At 34.2% G+C, this 20,388-nt stretch overlaps 1 protein-coding gene across 1 annotated transcript; it reads left to right on the plus strand.

Annotated features, from left to right (window-relative positions):
- Window positions 1-10,686: 10,686 nt before the first annotated feature.
- Window positions 10,687-19,751, plus strand: LOC129253664 (melatonin receptor type 1C-like). Its single transcript, XM_054892085.2, has 2 exons — window positions 10,687-11,072; window positions 18,941-19,751. Exons 1-2 carry the CDS (start codon window positions 10,687-10,689, stop codon window positions 19,749-19,751), a joined length of 1,197 nt encoding a protein of 398 aa, XP_054748060.2.
- The last annotated feature ends 637 nt before the right edge of the window (window positions 19,752-20,388 follow it).

Genomic DNA, 20,388 nt, shown 5'->3' on the forward strand with positions numbered 1-20,388 from the left:
AAATATCAATTTCAAATATAACACAGTGGTCATAGATGATAGACCATGGATGTTAAAAAGTATTGTTCATGCAAGAACTTTCTAGATTCAAATAACAATCGACAGAAGAATGATGGTATGATTAGGGATATGGAAATGCCCCTGAGGTTGAATGTATTATATTTCAAATCAGTGATTGGGATAGGCATGAATGTCAAATGCACGCAGGCAAGAATTTATCTAGTTGTAGGTGTTTATCAATATGATTTCTCATATCTTACAGGGTCTTTAAAAATATGATAGCTAACCATGCTTCTCAGAAATTATGGAATAATTCTATGAGTGCATAAAAATATCATTTATGCAATTGTGCTTTGATTGGTCACGATAGATTGAAACTTTTTCACTTGTATAGACAAGAATCAATCTATACACAACTTTTTTTTCTTGTTTCTTGATATTTTATATTGCACAGTTCATTGAAATGATAATAAAAGTATGTATTGCTTGTGTTTTTTTTATTGATATAATTTTACGAAAAGAATGCTGTACACAATGTAAACAAAGACGCATCACATATATTTGAGTGAAGATTTTGAAAAAAAAGTGTGTGTGTGTTTGTGAGGGGAGAAAGAGAGCAAAAGATATTGGAAGAGTATGATGTACATAACAAATGTTATTGTATAATTGTTGATATTATGTAAATATTGTACACATCTTAAAATTGAATCTATCTGCACAGCTATTGAACTACTTGAAATTATATGACGCATGTACTATTGCTTTGTTGATCATGTTGAATGTTAATTCAAATTTAGATTATAAAGAGGTAAATCAACAAAACACATTAGAAGTAGCCTTTTATGAATTCTATAAATCTCTGAGGTGCAATCATTGATATGTATGTAAATTCTGAAAGAAAACAACAATGGTTTACCTGTGAAATCAAAAGTATTTATTAGATATTTTTGATTGAGCATAATAGCATTGGAGAAGCTTGTCTGTTTGTAAGCAGATCAATATTGTTAATGTGTTTTATGTAGTGTGTCTTGTAATTTCTCTTTATGTGTCAATTCATGTTGGTATCTCTCTCCTCTGTATAACTGAGTCTCTCTGTGGAATATTTGAGTCATAAACTGCAACAAGATGGTATTAGAATTTGAAAACATTGATCCTAATATTTCATCATCACATTGAATCATATTTCCCCCTAATATGATGAATATTTGAAAGAAGCAATGACTCCCCACATTGATGAAAATAAAATTACTAGGAGCCATGACATCAATTTATCACCCCCGTTATCAGATTTATAGTCACTTCATCTTTGAATTTTAAACTGAAAAAAAATCATGAAGCAAAGTCCTGGTGTAAAATTAAATGTAAAACAACAATTTTTGCAATTAATTATATTCTTCCAATTACAGATATGTGATACAAAAAATGAATGTTTATTAGTGCAATGGACAGAACATTACATCTTTCACCAAATGAACTATTCTGTCCATTGCATGAATGAAAAAACATTAATTATTTGTTGTATATGACACCTAAAAATAGATCCTTGTCATTTGACTTTTATGAATTTGGATGTGTCAGTGCATGCAATAAGCGTGGTACTTTGGTTGACGCATACATACGTGTAAACAAGTGTTTTTGCATGGAGTGTTAGTTGTCTCGGCAAGCGTGCAATGGACAAAATCGTATGGATCCAAAATTGCAAAAATTATGAGGAAATTGTAAAAATGATAGTAATAATTAACATTATTTGTAATGCGCTTATCACAAATCATTTCTCTAAGTGCTTATCACAAAACGTGTCTCTAAGCGCTTAAAATGGGTTAGATGATGGATATTAAACAACCAATCAAATGACACAATCAATGTAGGAGCCATAATTGAACACTTCATTTACAAATATTAAATGCATTAGAGAGTGATGTTATAATATATATAACAAGGCCAAAGTTTGACTTTTTTTCGCAAAGTGAAATGGTATTGTCCAAACTTGATCGTATATTATATTTTTATTCTTGCACATGCTAAGGCAATCATTATTTTGTTATTGATTTTGCAAACCTTTCTGAACCTTTACTGGTCTTTTTAATACATTAGTTATTAGATAATCATGTTCAAAAGTTAAATATATTTCCAATTGTCATCACTGCACTTTAAAGAAAGCCAGAACAATTATTCATACCAATTTCAAGTATATGTTCTATCATTTTATGATATACAAAGTTTTGTTTGAAATTAAAGTTTGTTATTTCAAGATTTGACATGAAATGCAAGTAGATATTTCAGGATGTTTGATATGAACTTTGTCTATGGCAAAAGTAAAATCACTCAATTCATGTGCGCAACATCTAGGTTGGGTTTATGGCCCCTACGCACCTTTCAGGAGAGTGCAGAAATAATAGTTTAGGGCTGTTTGTAAAATCAAGGAAAGGGATAGACCTGTGATATTTCAAAGAAATTTTCAATCTTCTCTTATTCTCTGATACAAAATTTGATTTGAAATTTGGAGGGTAGATGGAGTTGAAGACAGGTTTTCAGAATGTACATAAAACTCAATTTTGAAAATTAAAAAAAAAAAGTTAATGACAGGTTGTAAAACCAGCAATGATTTGTTTTATATTTTGATATAAAGATTGAGTTTTTTTGCATTGCAATAGTAAAACACTATTGCGCGATGTAGGTCATTGTAATCATGATATGATAAAATCTATTTTCTCAGTATGTGAATATTAGTATGCATAATGCTAATTTTCAACGTAATAGAGACTGTCATTTCTCATTGTTAATATTTCATGTTTGTTAAAAGATGTGATTGATGATATTGAAACCTGTGGCAAAATCAGTACTATTTCTGTTAACTACAATCCCGGGGATAGCTTAGTTGTGTTTGCAAGGTTTGAAATATGAGAGAATTTTGCGTACTTGTTGGTTGTTTCTTGTGGAATATATTCTTTAAAAACTAACTCATCTATATGATTGTAATGTTGCCAACAGAACAGATTTCGTTGCATATGACATTGATTTAATTACTTGTTTTTCTTTTTCAACATAATGAATATTGAAGAGGAAATAATTTACTTCTTACAAATTAGCTAGAAGTATCAACATGTGCAGGATTTAAGTCAAACTTGGATTAAATATCTTATTGGAATCTGGGGTAACAAGAGATACATTGTAATCGTAAGATACTAAGATTTGATCTAAAAACAGGACATCTTTATCTATTTTCATATAACAACATGTCAGAACCAAATGATAATGATAATACATTCCATTTATCAGGCATCTTTTCATAAGATAAAAAGTGCATTTAACAAAGAAAGAATACATATGGGGGCTAAAAATTCAAAATCATAAATCTACAAACATATGGAAATAGTAAAATTTAGAATAGTTAGGTTTTGATACATTTCTTGGATAAGGTAAGTATTTAGGAAGTATTTAATGTAGAAAGCAGGGAACCAATGTTCGGGGGCTAGTTGAAAATTATAATATATTGCCCACATATGATTTTGATATGGAGATTATGTAATCTATTATAATTAAAGTAAAGTTAAAAACCTGCAATTTTTTTACTTCTTGTTAGCTGTAATTCTACCTCTAACAATTTTAAGAAGGAAAGTTGGGGGCCATATGTGCACTGGGGGTGTTTCACAAAGATTTGAGTATGACTTACAGTCCCACTATGACTAGTTTCAAATGTAAGGCATAACCACATTGGTCAAATCATGCCAAGAGGATGAGCACTACTGCATATTGATCAATAAGATTGCGCGTTACATATCATGTATGCATCAACATTGCAGTGTGACTTAAGTCATACTTAAATCTTTGTGAAACACCCCCCTGGTCATGTAATCACAAAGTACTTTTCTGTCATATCATGCTCATTCCCGACCATCATTTCTGGTCATTCTAAGTAAAAGACACTACTGAAGGAAAAATGTGTGTTTATTATGTCAAGTTAATTGTCAAAAGAGATCATAATTTTGTGCATATAACACAGAAGGATTTTATTTATGAAGTTGATGATCTCAGAATTTCATATGCTGCTATCATGCCAGGTTTTGTATTTTATTGTTGTTGAATACTGAATTCATAATTTTGTTTTAATATATTCTTTCCTTTGGACTTCTGAGACAAACATTAATACTTGATGAATCACAGTAGTTTTAAGACATACTTTTCAGTCTGTGTTTTTTATCAAGTTTTATTTACCAGATACAATAGTATTTTTCCCTTTGGGATTTCCAAGTGAAAGTTAGACAAAATAAGTTTATCATGATTCTGGTAGAGTTTGCCTTTATTGATGAAATATTTAAAGAATTATTTATACATATTTTAAAATAAAGTTAGAGGGCAGTAGTGCAATTCAAGATAACATATACAATAATATGCAAAGAATCTTCAATTAGAATCTTAAATCTAATATATTATTGTATATTTATATAGCAAAAATATAGATAATTTTCCATACAAAGTCATCGCAAACACACTGTCTTAAATGCTATAATTTTGATGTAAATAAACAAATATAAAGCAGACTTAAAATACAGACAGTTAAATTGAGGTAACTTAAATATATTGGTGTTAGTAAAACATTACAATATGTATCAATACATTTAGGTAATGGACTCAACATAGTTCTCAAAATTAATTTGTATTGATAAAAACATGATTGTTTAATGTAATTTTCACTCTACAGACTATTGTAGAAAACTTGTTTTCTGTCAATATATAAGGCCAAGGTGATGTGAACATCATTAATGTGATTTTGTACTATTTATTTGTTAATCACAGGAGCACGACACTCATAATCTATTTTTATACTAAAAACGCAGTGCTATGTAGAATTTAAGAATCACGCCCGTTGGGAGGTAATGTATGTTTCCTATCATTGGATGTGCATTACGTGTGGAATGATGATATACTGATAGTATATATGTTTTATGAAACATTTTATGTATTAGATTTATCATTTAATTGTCATATTTGAATGTCTGTATTTGTTGTTCTGTACTACACAACGAGCCTCTAGATTATGCATATTGTGTGGAGACCTTTTTGTTGAAAAAAAAATGACTTTTTGACAAATCTGAAACTTGAATGTGCGGCACAGTGACCAATCTGATCATTAAAAACGCTATCACATGGTTTGTAGTCGTGATGAAATATGAAAAAAAAAACTTTGTTTTGTGTCTTGAGATATTGAATTTCCTGCTTTTCCATACTGATATTGATCTTTGAAAAGATGAGACAGAGTGAGGCGGTGAGAGAAGAGAATAGATCAATGAATGTATAGCGAGAGGAGATAAAGGAAAGAGGGGGAGGGGAATTGGCAAATGAGAAAGGGGGGGAGGAATACATAGAAGGAGAGAGCAAGATAAGTAAGAAATACAATGGTGGGGAGATAAAGGAGGGAAAGTGTCAGGGGAAATGAGAAAGATGGTGAAGATGAGATGAGAGAGCAAGAGAGATTAAGAAATATTTGAAGGAGAGATAATGAAGGAATTGTATACATGGAGGATGGGAAAGGAGAGGAGGAGGAGAATGAGAGATGGAGCGGAGATAAAGGAGGAGGAGAGAGAGAGGGGGGGGGGGATGATGAGAAAGTAGAGAAGATGGAAAGAGGACATTATAAGTGAAGGTGAAGGGAAGAGAGGGTAAGTTAGAGGGTGGAGGGAGATAAGGGTGTGGTATAGTGGTTCAATTTCTTCTCATTAAGGGTTCAAATCCCACCGTGAAATCAGTCGAAAACAGGAAAATTAAATTTCATTTGAAAATAATCTGAATTCCAAACGTGCGTGGCAATGCCGGTGAAAATTGAGAAGTAACATGTATTTTATTTAATTAAACTTTAACTTCAAAATTCTCTTCACATGAATAATGATAAAACCGGTGTTCACAATAATATTGTCTCGCTCTCATCTTTTTAATTTGATAATATTAATCAAATCTATTATGGTCTTGGGTTCTTGAGCTCTATTTAAAAAACATGTCATTTGTTAATAAGAAATGTAGTGTTTGATCTTTACCCCTACTCATTAATGTACATTGACAAGTAAAAGTAATAATGATGCTGTCAGTATCCAAAGGCGTACCATTTGTTTACCATTGGCAGACCCTCATTCAGTTGATTTGGGTCGTTATACAGAGAACTGATAGATCTTTCTGCTTTTACAATCTACTAGCACCCTCGGTAAACGTGTAGCCACTAGCGTACCTAAGGGGGGCAGGGGGCAGACTGCCCCCCCCCCCCCTCTGACGAGTCACAACTCATGCAGGGGACGTATACCTGCCCCCCTGACGAGTCACAACTGATACAGGGGACGTCCCCCTCCCCCCCCCCCCCATTTGAGAGTCCAAATTAATAATCTGTAATGTAAAAATGCAATTTTGCTTGTCAATTTTTTTTGTGGTAAGAAATATCCTCCACAAAATTTGCCCCCCTTCTGGAAAATCCTAGGTACGCCCAGTGCGTGTAGCCATCACAAATGTTCGCCTAAGCTACATTCTGTTCCAAATTACCTCTGATCCCAGCTAGGATATACATATCTTTCATTTTTTTATGATTGAATTTCGCCAGTGTGAGCAGATCCATAAACATGATAAAAGACCCCATTTCTTCGTGGGAATACTCCGTCATCCTAAACCATGTAATCTGCTGAAGGTATTTGATCCATCGGGTTCGGGTGCGACCCTCTTTCATCGACTGGAGCCCATCCCCCCCCCCCCCCCCCCGCGATGGCTGCCCAATTTCAACATTTATAGGCCTAGGGTTAATTTGCTAGTCTAAATATCATCGAGCATTTTCGCTATCAAGCCACTCTCATGATTTAAAAATACCCTCCATAGTGTCAACTCTTCGTCATTGGAATGTTGTCATTTAAAAGTTCGTCACTGTGACGCATCAATACAATGCGAAATGTCTTTTATTTGATAAAGTGGCGTCAAGTTGAAGATACTTGGAGGTAATAGAGAGGTAATTATTAACCTTACAAGTGTCACTTCGCCTTCCAATGAATACTATGTAAAGCACTGTTTATTTTGATGCGGCAAATTAAATCTACAATTGGACATTAATCTTGATATACATTATGCCCCTCCCTAGTGAATTAAATCTCCTTATCTATAAATTTTACAATTCATTAACATGCCTAACTTGTAGTAAATATTTAATTTAGATTAAAATATTTTCCATTATATTAACTTCTCCAAATTTTGTCTTTATCCCGCTTCTCTCTCTCTCCCTTTCCATCTCCCGCTCCCAATATTTTACATACGCAGTCATCGCCCACACACCTCATACATAATCTTTTCCTTTCGTTGGTATCTGTCAATTCCCCCATTCTCTTTCATTTTCCTACCTCTCTCCCCGTCCATTTCTCGTAAAGGTGGAATCCTCTTCTTTTTCTTCAGTACTTGTCGACACATACATAATTTTATGCTAGTCCGTGAAAAGGCTCGAGAACTGAAATATGTGACCCCTTTCCATGTTATATTTAAGGCTCTATATTTTTTACCAGCTACTGTAGAAAAAAAAATTAATGAAATATATTTCGCTTTCTCTTCCTTCTTTGGTTTAGTACCATTAAGCAAACTTTTTGAGGAGGCTCTCTTATGTAGCAACATTTCTGTAAACGAGCGTACAAAAGAGTCGTTATTTTTGGGGCGGTGTCTTCAGTCTCTCCCCTATTCAATCGTACTTCTTCATTATTTAATTCAATAATCATCATCATTGATTGAAACACATAGCGGTACATCAATTGCCTTATCCTTCTCTTTCTCGAACCTGTTTTTTTTTTTTATAAAATAAACTTTCTACCTCACATATGTTCTCCTCAGTGTTCTGTTGCCCCTTTTTGTTTCCTACCTCACCCCCCATGTTAAATTTCTTTCACCTATATATTCTCCTTTCAAAAACGGTGAGTTGGCTCAATTAGTAGAGTGTCAAACTATATAAATTTCATTGGTTTCATTTCATTCATTTCCCTTTCAATCCTCACCGATCATCTATATTAATAATGATTGATTTTTATTTTTGGAGTGAGTGAAGAAAACACAGCACAATACATTAGGATGAAGGTCAAGTGCGATAAATACAAGTGATTTTAAATGGACTGATCTTGTTTGCCAAAGCTACTCTAGTACATCTTCATTAGATGTGTACCTACTCTGCCTCTCTCTCCCCCCTCCCTCTCTCTCTCTACCTCTCTCATCTCGATCATACCTACTCTCCTTCTAATGTTTCCATCCCACCTATATACCTCTCTTTAACATACACTGTTTCATCCACTCCATTCTTCCTCCTTCTATCTCACCAACGCACGCACCCACACACACACACCCACAACTATAAACAATCATACAATTACTTGGCAAAATTTGTTGCGACTACCCTGGAATAGTATAAAACAACTTATGTGAAATAATATATCAACAAATCACTTTTTAACTTCACCAATTTGAACTTCCCTATACAGACAATCGAAATTCTATAGGTCCTATAATATATAACTGATGTTTGGGGTGTCTTCGATAGTGATGTCATTGATTTCTTTTGTAGTATTTTTGCATCCATTTTAAAAACTGTTAAGAACTATCTTCAATTCATCGAGTTTGGTACAACGTATCAGGTTTCACTGGGAAAGTAAAGAAGTGCGGGGAAATAAAATAAATTAAGCAAAATTCAAGTGTTTTGTGCATTATCTTGTTAGAGCTAACAGTCTTACGTCACTTTTCTCACAGTTTAAAGGAATTAAAAAAATTAATAAATCTCTCTTCGCGATACCTCTGTAAAAAGTTCGTTGTATGAAAAAACTTAATATTTGGTGCTCACGCGTGTATGAGTGTCTGTAATTTATATCAAGTACAACGTGTTTACGAAATTAGATTTACGATGTGTTTACTTCGGTCATCATTCCATCTATGATATAAGACAGGCTCGAGAATGTCTCATTAAACGTGTCTATAAAAAGAAAGGTGAAGGGGAAAAGGGACCCCCATGTTCTTTCCAAATCGTTGAGGGGGGCGGGATTTGGTCAAAACTATAAATAAAGTACTGTACGATGGGGGAACCGTGTCCAATTAAATCTTATATTAACAAAAAATATTTTCCAAATAATTAAATAACATGTAAGCATCAGACAGGTTAAACACACAATACAGGCGCAAATATCGGATCGGCTGAAAAAGAAAGAAAGTTTGCAATAACCCCCAAACAAAAAAAACAAAAAAAAACGTGTGGTTTCATTTTTTAGGATGGGGAATTCGTAATACAAACGTATCTATATAGGAATTGTGAAAACAATCTAATGACTTTTGAAAACTAACTTTAATTCAATGTAACGAATGATAGGAGAATGATCATTCATAATAGAAACGATTCTACTATAGTGTGTGACGTATGTCTCATAATTATCTACCACTTTTCTTACTAGTTTCTGCATTTCCAACAAACACATTCTACGTTACAGCAAACTGAGAAATCAAAATTGATTAGCTGTTTACAATGGTTAATTAAATGATTGATCGATTATATTTTCTTTTTTTAATTTTCAAATCAACAAGATACATAAATGAAAAGAAAAAGAGGTGAAATAACTGGAAATTGTAATGTTTCCAGTTTCAACTTGATTTCTACGAATGAGTTAATGACAGCAACAATGTCTGACGAACATCAGTCAACGCTCCTCCTTTTTCTCCTACATTCCCAATTTCTCCAGACTTATCAGTTCAATACGTCTTTGTAAACAAACTATAAGGAGATGCGATCTTCGCGTGCTGTTCCTCGACAGTTTTCAATTTAACGCTTTCACACATCGTAGACAACAGGGACTGACTCAAAATTTACGAATTTGGTCTTTGGGGTTTCGCGCCTTGCCATGATCCGCACAAAACTGGAATTTGATCATTATTATGCTTGCTTTCTCGAACTCTGCATGTTGATAACTTTCATTTTTCATCAAACATGTTTCAAGTGCGTCAAGGGTATTAAGTAGATTAGAAATCTACTTCACAAGGAGTCTCTCATTCCATTATCTGCATTGTCATCTGCATCTCACAATTCTTTAAGTTGGCGACTGTTTCACTATCGCACATTTTTCCAAACTGATCACGCCAGTTTTCAAGAAAGGATTGCTCTTAATTAAAAGAATTTGGCAAAATGATTTTCAATTTCATGCTACTGTACACCTTTCAGTTAAGAGATTTCATTTTAAAAGAAATTTGCCTACCATTTTAGGATCTTAAGGAATGTCATTTTCTACAATTGATTTCAAGGATTTCGTAAACGATTTCATGTATCTCTGCAACTTGACATAGTCAGAACTAGAAACGCCAAAACAGAATCTGTAAATATTGAGCTCTTGAAACTGAAGTCAAGTGGTGGTTTATCAGTATATCATTCTTCCTTATTGGTTGGTCATTTGGAGTGGCTATTACTCTCACCAACATGCATAATGGTTTGTTTATAAGCTTCTGTTTATCTAAGAAATTTTGTGAATATGATTGAACGTATTTGAGATGTCATATGACGTTGATGGTCAATATTCTGTAAAAGTAGGTCCTATACTCAGAGATTCATTGATGATTGGATCATATTCGAATTACAACAGTTTATCTCTAGGAGAAAGCATACAAAAGATTCTCATTTTGGGGATATTTTTTAATGAAATTGGCAATGAAACGATGGCCACAACAGTTTCTCGCAACGTCTCTCTATTCACAGCCGATGGTGGATTGACCTCGTGCACGAAGAAAAACAACTTGAATCATTCAAATGATGGCGATAATGGCCCGGACGATGATGACATCAAAATGTGGGTATTCCTGTTCGTTACAATCTTTTCCTTGATCATGGGCCTGGTCGGTAACGTACTCATCATCGGGGCCGTGTTCGCTGAGAGAAGGCTACGTGTTCTCAGCAATGCTTTTATCGTTAACCTCGCCATTGCAGACCTCTATGTATCGACGTTCATCAACGCTTTCGCATTGGTTGGACTTTTCAAGGGAGAAACTTACTTTACAAGTCATCACCCACTATGTAATTTCATTGGAGCGACTTGCATTATTTGGTGAGTAAAATATGTTACTAAATCACTGACGAAAAAAAGGAATATCAGTTAAGATAACATTCATTGATATTATGTTCTTACGTAATGAAGTTTCTATATTAATATAAGCGATATAATGATAGCATAGTCCCACAGTAAATCCAAGTTTGTAGAAATGGCCTCATTTTTTTAAACATTCGTTACCCTGGCTGTAATTATTAAATTTATTTGTATTCTTCGCAGCACATACATATCAACTTCATTCAATTCAGTAATAAAATCAATATATTTTGTTTCATTAAAGAGAAATAGGAAGAGGATGAGGATTTTTTTCTAAGTGAAAAAATCAACTTCTCGATAGACAATCACTGACATCACTTTAACTTAATTGTGTTTAAACCAAATAATAGACTTCATTTATTTACTTACTTTATTAAGTGTACTTGATAAAGTACTAATATCATATTTCATCAATGCATCCTATAAACAAATAATGCGCTGGGAAAAAGTTCGTGAAAGTGACTGTTCAATGTCGCTTTCTCTCTGTGTCGAAATGTTAAAACGATTTTGCACACCGTAATAAAAAAAATCTTCAGACACAAAGATATGAAAGTTATCAAAACAGTTACTTGCACACTCTTAATAAACTTTACATGACTGTATAAACCAGACTTCCGCATTAATTAAAAAATATGATTTCTTAATTTCACTTAAATATATACTCAATTAAAAGCGCTTAGATTTGCTGAAAATTTTCTTAAATTTTGTTATCTCTCATTAGTTTTTATCAATAAACAAAAACGAATCAACATCAACAGTACCAACAATATACATCCTGTTTACAAAGTTATAAAATTACAAATACATTAATGTTTACATTGCCATATCATACTCAAGGGGGGGGGGGGGGGTCAATGCAATACCACTTCAGTACTTTGTTTACCAATGCATACCTGATAAAATACCTTCACTTTGTTATATATATTTTCCAATAATATTGCTGGTGAGTTCCTATCCTCCAGAAAACTATGACAATTTCTTCAGGTGGCTTGATTATTTTCTTCTTTTCTGAAGTATCACATCAGATTTTGTTTGCACTTAACAAGAGCTATAATTGTTGAACGTCTTAACTTAAATCCACGGAATCTACATTTATATACTTTTTTTCTTTTTAATTTTACGAATATGAATAAGAAATGAATACACTGGTTCACTTGATATGTATTTGCTCCAAATAACATGTCCAAATTGGAAAATGTGAGCACCTTTTTTTTTTTTACTTCTGATTAATGAGTTGGAATAATTTCTGTCTTAAGGATATTTTTGGGGCAGTTACTTAACAAGTGAAATGTAGTTTCTATAGAGTATTACAACATGCAGTATTAGGGATGTCCTTTTTTATTTTGAATATAAAGGAATTTAATCCAATAGTTTTATGAAAATTCTAAAATTAAAGCGAACCTACTTGAGTTTCTATTGTACATTTATAATTTCTTAAGTGAACAGTTGACCACGTAATGTCAGTATCCATTGATAAAAACCATTCCACCAAGTTATTATTTTTTCACAAGAGACTTCATGACTTTGCCTTATGATGACGTAAGCATACTATGATATTTTGCTTCATCATCATCTCACTAATCATATTTTTATCAAATAAGTTTGTATTTCTTCCATCTCTGATAGTATTAAATTCTGTGACTAAGTCTTCATAGAAATTTTCATCCCTTAAGTATAAAAAAGCGTATTCCTATAATATCAGACTATTAAGGGAGAAGAAGTTTTGTCACGTGGAGAAGGTTTACGGTTCACCATGTGTAATATGAAGAAGGGAAGGAAATACAGGCAGAAAATTGAAATGGAAAGACGAGAAAGGGTGCAATGAGGAAATTAGAAGTATTCTTTTTCTTGAAAGTGAGTGAAGTCCTGGAAAGGACTGTAAACCAGATGAGGTGAGCTGAATTTGGCTTGAGTAGCGATGGTTTGAGTAGTAGCAGGATGAAGTGAAGAGAGGTTACTCGACGTTTCGGGCAGGTTGACTGTCCGTCTTCAACAATGTCCCTAAATGCATACCAATATATTTGTAAATCTTCAGCCAGTCGAGAGTTCTCCGACTTATACAAAACCCATTTAGGAGCATTAGCCCTCCACAAACATCAGGATGACATCTCAACAAGACCTATATTTCAATTGAGAAACCTAAAAACGTTGATACCCTATGTATTTTCTGAGCTTCAGTATCACGGGATCAATCAAACGTAAGCTTCATGAATCATAATCATTACACCCTTTTCTGAAAATTTTAAAGAAAATACTTTTCAGATGCTTAGAAAAGTAAGGAACATCAATACACAATGTCTATAATGAGCATAAATAGAGTGATTTGGAGTAGAAGCGGTGTTTAAATTATATCGATTTTCCCCAGAAGTGAAAGATTTCTTTGGTGCCAGCAGTTAAGAATTACTTTGGACCTAATAATAACTTTGTAATAACTTTGGACGGTAATTCTACTCATAAAGATACTTTACATTAAATAAAAAAAATATTTCTAAAGCTTTAAAAATAATTCATATGTTTAATCATTCGAAAGTTTGGTATTTTGTAATTTTTGATAATTTTTATTTATTTTATTTATTTATTTATTTTATTGTAACATATTTATTCAGGATAAAGATAAAACATGATCAACCGAGGCTGTTTTACATCATGGTCCTGACACACACAAAATATATACAATGAATAATTCAAAAATGTGATAAATGGCAATTTAAGATCGTCATTATGTCAAATTTATGTTCGTATTTGAAGATCTAAGGTGCCCCAATTATTTTGTAGCGGGAGTGCATTTCCTCTAATGCTAATCATATTTCGACAAATTAAACTTTGCATTCAGATGCCATAGTAAGTGCACTTGTTTTACCTACAAACGTTTGTAACTGAGCACAAGAGCATGGAAGCGTTTCATGAAAGGATTTGCCAGACGTTTTATCCGACAAGTCCTATTTTTCCGACAGTTACCATAGCAACTAGGTCTGTTGGCCAATCAGAATCAAGGAAAATTGTGAGATCTGGCAACTTGTTAGACACAAATGTAGATGACACGCTCCCCATATTGCCAGTCGTGCGTAACGTCATGAACTTGAGGACACCAGTCATGCCTATCATGTCTATAGGGTCATAATGCATGACTGTACACAGCGGGGCTTGGGTTGAGACAGGGGACAGTCTACTCCATCAAAAACAAAAATCTTTATTTAAAATTTCAACAACAAGAAAAATCAAGTATAGTCTACACTAGATCATTTTTTTTTAAATTCAAGAATAAAAAAAATACATCGAAGTAAGCTTGGGCGCTTTGTTCCCCGCGCAATATTCTCTCAAGAATTCTGCGTAAACGGCCATGTGTTATTCCCCTCCAAATATCACCTTGTTTTCAGGTCTGTCCTCCACGTTGCACTACTGTGGCTCCTCTTTCAAGGAGTTTTTGACTATTTCTTTTGAAGAACAAACATCAAGAAAAGAATTACAAAAAAGGTTATCGACATGGAGATGTATGCAGAACACATGACCTAGGTTTTGTAGTGACTGGTGGAAACGAAGTTCACAGGCCTCCTATCATTTTCTTGAAGATTTATATTATGCCATTACACACATACTGTTTTCCGCATTGTATTGCTGTCTGGATATTTCGACTCCTACATAACCAAACGGATTTGCAATGCCATAAACTTCATACCCTTTAATTAATTTTTAAAACATGGTTTTACTACTTTTTTATCACAAATCTTTACAATGGATACCTTGTATCTTCTCTACCACCATGACCATCCCCGTTCATAGTAGTCACTTAGATTCTTGTATTCACACAACGATGGCATTCCCAACATTTTGGAGTCATAATTCATTGTCGTAATTTCAAAGGTGAAAACTAGTATTTACAACCCTCGCAAATGGTGGGATAATAAAAAAAGCTTGTAAAAACTTGAACGGAGGTTGTAACCATCGTCAAATCGCCATTATAAATTAGGTTTTGTGACCTATTAACATCATTCACTGAAAGTCTTTAAGCAGAGCGGAATGCATCATCAGGGGAGCGTTTCATGAAAGGACTTGTCGGACGTTTTATCCGACAAGTCCCATTTTATCCGACAGTTACCATAGTAACAGTACCTCTCAGCCAATCAACATCAGAGAAAGATGTCAGATCTGACAACTTGTCGGATGAAAATGTTGATGAAACACTCCCCAGGACCCCGTCTTACAAAGAGTTACGATTGATCCAATCAACCATAATTACGGAAAGCCAACAACATCTATATAAAACACATGCTTGCTCATATTATTTTCTAGATATGATATATGCATTCACAGTTTTCTTAAAAATTCAGTGTGCTTCTCTTTGTTTACAAAGGACATTGTGCAAATTTTCTGAAGAAAATATTATGACGTTGATGGATATAGTTGAGGTTGATCAGATCAATCGTAAATCTTTGTAAGACAGGGCCCAGGTGTGAATCCAGTATTACATTAATGAAGGAATACAGAAAGTGGAAAGTTTCAGGATTTTCTGACAAAAAAAAGGAAAAGTTCTCGCTAGAAATCTACGAAAAGCATGACATAGGGGGGGGGGGATGAATACGCGCCTCTGTCCCATTGGATCCGTGACCTTGTCTCAGGGTTTAAATAGTGTAATTATTTATGAATATGTATGTTTGTATTATTGATATTTGCACATCCAAGACATCTGTAAGAATGTTCATATACGATTTCCCCTCTCTCTTTCTCTCTAAAGGTGACAGTGCTAGTTGTTTATTTATAGAGGGTATAGACGACCTATAAAGATGAAGTTGTTTTTCCAGAAATTATTGAATAACAGGGATAATATAATGGCACGACACATACCTTCAAGTTCAAGTTTTTATTTTCATTTCCATCATTAAAATTATAAACAAATACAAATAAAATATACATCATATACAAATACAAATGAAATATGATCACAATTATTACAAATCAACTACAAATTCCAAAACATTTGTAAAACATTTTTAACAAAATCTTGTTTGGAAATGAGGGGATCAACTAAAAAAAAACATTGCTTAGCGTGGATCCCTTAAGAATATATCTTGTTTTATTCTTCTTTTTCATTCGTTTTTTTTTTTTCAATTTTCTTCCTCTTTTTCTTCTCTACCTCCCTTTTCACTTCTTGAAAACTCATAAAGGCAGTCGCCCCTTTCTTTTTTCTTTCATGATCTCTTCAAGTCACTTGTCTTCATGGTCACAGTCCACCCCTTTCTCCCTCTGTCTTCCCACATTTCTCTTTTCATCAACTTAACTGTTTCATTTCTAACTTCTATCTGCACTAGTTGTAACTTTTAGCATCCGTTACATTTTGTCTTCATCGTAAATTTGGATCGCACCTTTTGAAACGAATGAAAACTTAAATCAATATGGTTTCAGAAAAAGTCATTTAACTGACCTCGCTTCAATTACATAATAAAATAGCCAACAAAGAACATGTAATAGGAGTATTTATGGACCTATCAAAGGCCTTTGATACGCTAGACCACCAAATTTTACTTCAAAAACTTATGTAATTCGTGTTGTTGCTCTGTCCTGGTTTAAAAGCTATTCAACCAACAGAAAACAATATGTGGTGTATAATGATGTTTCTTCAACTTTTTTACCAATCCGATGCGGTGTCCCACAAGGATCGATATTAGGTTCATTACTTTTTTTGTTATATATCAATGACTTAACCAATAAAACTTCCTTTTTCTCGTTTATATTATTTACAGATGACACTAACATATTTTACTCACATCATTACCTTATACACCCTAGTTAATACACTTGATAATGAGTTACTAAAATTATCTTTATGGTATAAATGTAATAACTTGTCTCTCAATATCAGCAAAATTAATTTAATTAACGTCGTTTAATTGCCCAGTTGAACTTACAAACTTGAAACTTCTTGATCGATAGTCAAACTAAGTAAGAGAAGGAGTAAGTATGTAAGTAATGATTACTATGATAAAGTGGTATTTTTTAGTCTTGAGTCTCGATTTAGTATATTACCTACAATCCTTCACTTAATACTTAGCCTACCTACTTATAATAATCTTAAAATCTACAAATTACGAAAAAGGTGGGGTTTTAATGCTTTTCTGAAAATTCATAGTGATGAAGACTGTCTAATGACAAGAGGCAAGTCATCATTATACCAAACTTCAAGTGAAATCATTTTACTTCTTGGAATTTTGACATTCAATGCGAAAAATTGGCGTCGTATCAGAACATGTGGTGTGTACCTTTGTTTTGATATTCAATGATTTGATGAGGATGAATCATAAATCATACAAGAAGATGATATAATGTATGTCCTCAATAGACGAGGATGAAAAATGTCTTACTTAATTCAACATTGACTTGGAAAGACAATGCATCTTTTTTTCCTCTACTCCTTGCTTTTTATCTTGTCACCCAGTTTATGATTGTTGTTGAACACTTCGAACATAGATTGATCCCATGCGTATGATGACATCATGTACGTTAATATTTTGAGATATTTTGTCCCTCAATGGGGGAGGGGGCGAGATGACCCTTTCTCCCTTGTAGGCTACTGGATAAAATTCGAAAGGGAGGCGGGGTCCCGAGGATCGCCGCCGGCCATGGATGAGGTGTATTCTGTACAATGAAGGCAAACTAGGGTTCACTTTTCTGTCTGTTCTATAATTTCTGTAAAATCCTCACACCTACATTCATTCATTCATTTAGTAATACATAAAGGAGACTCTAACCACAAATATCATAATATGGATATAGCTTGCCCGACGACTAGGAACCGACCGACCGTTTTTATTATAAATGATAAAACAAATATCAAACTTGCGGAACACCGTTCTTGATATGTATTAGAAATCACATACACATACATAGAGTAACAGTGACACATGAACCGACCTCTTACTCTAGATTACGCGGCAGGTCAGAACAGTTGAAAAAAACAGAGATAAAACTCGATGAGCAACAACTCTGGAAAAACTGTGAGAGACTTTTGCAAAACCCCCCTTTAAATTTGTTTATCAGATTACCATAAATTGTAAGAATTTGAACACTTTCATTTTGCAAATTTTAAATTCTGTAAATTTGTCGTGACGAAGAGAACAACCTAGGGTGCGTTTATCCGCCACTTTTTTACCCTATAATCATGATTCCAATCATGATTCAAATCACGATTCTGCAGAATCACGATTGCGTTTAGTCGAAATTGAATATAATCATGATTAGAATCACAAACATGAACTACGAAAAAAAGGGCGTTTGGAAAGACGTTTCTGCAGAATCACGTACGAAAATGTTCGGATAAACGATATCGTGATTTGAATCATGATTATATGACGTCATTGTGTCGAGCTATTTCCGGTTCTTGCCAAGGCGCGCGCCCCACGTTGTCACATCACATGTACGTCGCCGACCTCCAATTAAGTGTCCAACGTTGACCTATACTTCCTGGGTCAAACTGCGCACTGTGATGCGCACTGGATCGGTCCGAATCCGAGGAGAAACAGCGTTGGAACGAAGGTCGTCTAAACCCTGATTCTGTAGTAATTGTGATTCATGTTTGTGATTTGAATCATGATTCCAATCATGATTCAAATCACGATTCTGGCTTGAGGTCGGATAAACGCAGCCCTAGAATGATAGCGCTTACCGCACGTTATCCTTTCTTACCGCGCTCCAATGCACCAATGCACTTTTAATTACATTCCACGGAGGCTTCGAACCCCATTGACTAAGCATTCCTGCAAAGTTTACGAACATTAACGAAACAAACAACGCAGGTAAATGATATTTCTCTCTCTCTCTTTCTTTCATCTCCACAGTTGCGTATGTTCTCTCTGGAGTATCGCCGCTATAGCCGTCAACAGGTACATAGCAATTTGTCATCGGTTAACCTATCGGAGGATCTACAACAAAGGTAACCTCTGGATTCATCTAATGTTCCCATGGCTTGGAGGAGTTCTTCTGGATATCCCCAACTTTGCGGGATGGAACAGCCACAAGTTTATCGAAGAATATATGATGTGTACTTATGATATCAAAGGTAGATTGAGCTACGTTCTATTTCTTACGATCATGGCGGTCGGACTTCCGATCGTAGTCATATCCTTCAGCTATATTTGCATCTATATTTACGCGTACTCATCCAGCCACGAGCTTAAGAAGTTTGCTGGCTCCTCGTCAATGAAACCGCGGATGAAGAAGAAGCTTCGGCAAACCGATGTAAAGCTCTTACGATCGATTTCAATCTTATTGCTCGCATACACCATCTTCTGGTTTCCAGCATCTTTGCTAACATTGGTTGACAGTGATCACGTGGTTCCTGACAGCGTATACATGTCCGTGGCGTTTCTCGCGCATTTCAATAGTAGCGTTAATAGCGTCATTTACGGGATGACCAACGAGAACTTCCGGAAAGGTTACAAAAAGTTCTTTTTGGTCGCATTAAGATGTAGACGCATCGATTGTTCATTTAATCCTGAGACAACTGGAATGGCATCGGGAGGATCTGTAAATGATCATAATGATCACAATCATGTTAAGTGCAAATCTAACTTTGAAAATAAATTTGCTTTCATCGATCCAGACACTGGTATCCGAAGAGAACTAGACTCTGTTCCTTGTAACATTTAGGTTCTGCTGTTGGAAATAAATAATATAGGATGCTATTGAATTACTAACGTGTAAGTTAGGATGCCGAAAATAACATTAAAAATGATGATAATAATAATAATAAACAATAACAATAATAATAATGGGGAAAAAATATTAGTCAGTTTTGTATAGCGCATAACACTTAACGTCTCTATATGCGCTTCAGAAATAAAGGAGAAGAAGAGATGTGTTGATGCGTTCATATTGAAGGAACGATTTCTTACTTTGTGAATGTTGATGACGTGTTGGCTTATAGACAGTGACGTCGACTAAATCATTTAAGTATGAAGAAGCATGTCCATAGAAAATAACAAAATCTTAAATTGGATTCGAAACTGGACTGGTATCCAATATAAATGCTGTAAGACAGGGATATGTTATCACTTTCTTTTGTACGAGTAACGAGTCGTGCTGCAGAAGTTTTTTGAATTTGGCGATTGGGTAAGTGGTAAGTAAACCATTGCAGAAATCAAAGTGGCATATAACAAATATGTTGTTATTCATATTAAATTTTCAATTGGACTACCTTACTACCCTACCCACCTCGAGTCCTCAACTACTCATATCTGGCCAGGTCTACCACCCATAATACAACATTCTGAACAATGTAGTCTTG

The sequence above is a fragment of the Lytechinus pictus genome, chromosome 2 (genome assembly GCF_037042905.1).
Source record: "Lytechinus pictus isolate F3 Inbred chromosome 2, Lp3.0, whole genome shotgun sequence".
NCBI classification, from domain to species: Eukaryota; Metazoa; Echinodermata; class Echinoidea; order Temnopleuroida; family Toxopneustidae; genus Lytechinus; species Lytechinus pictus.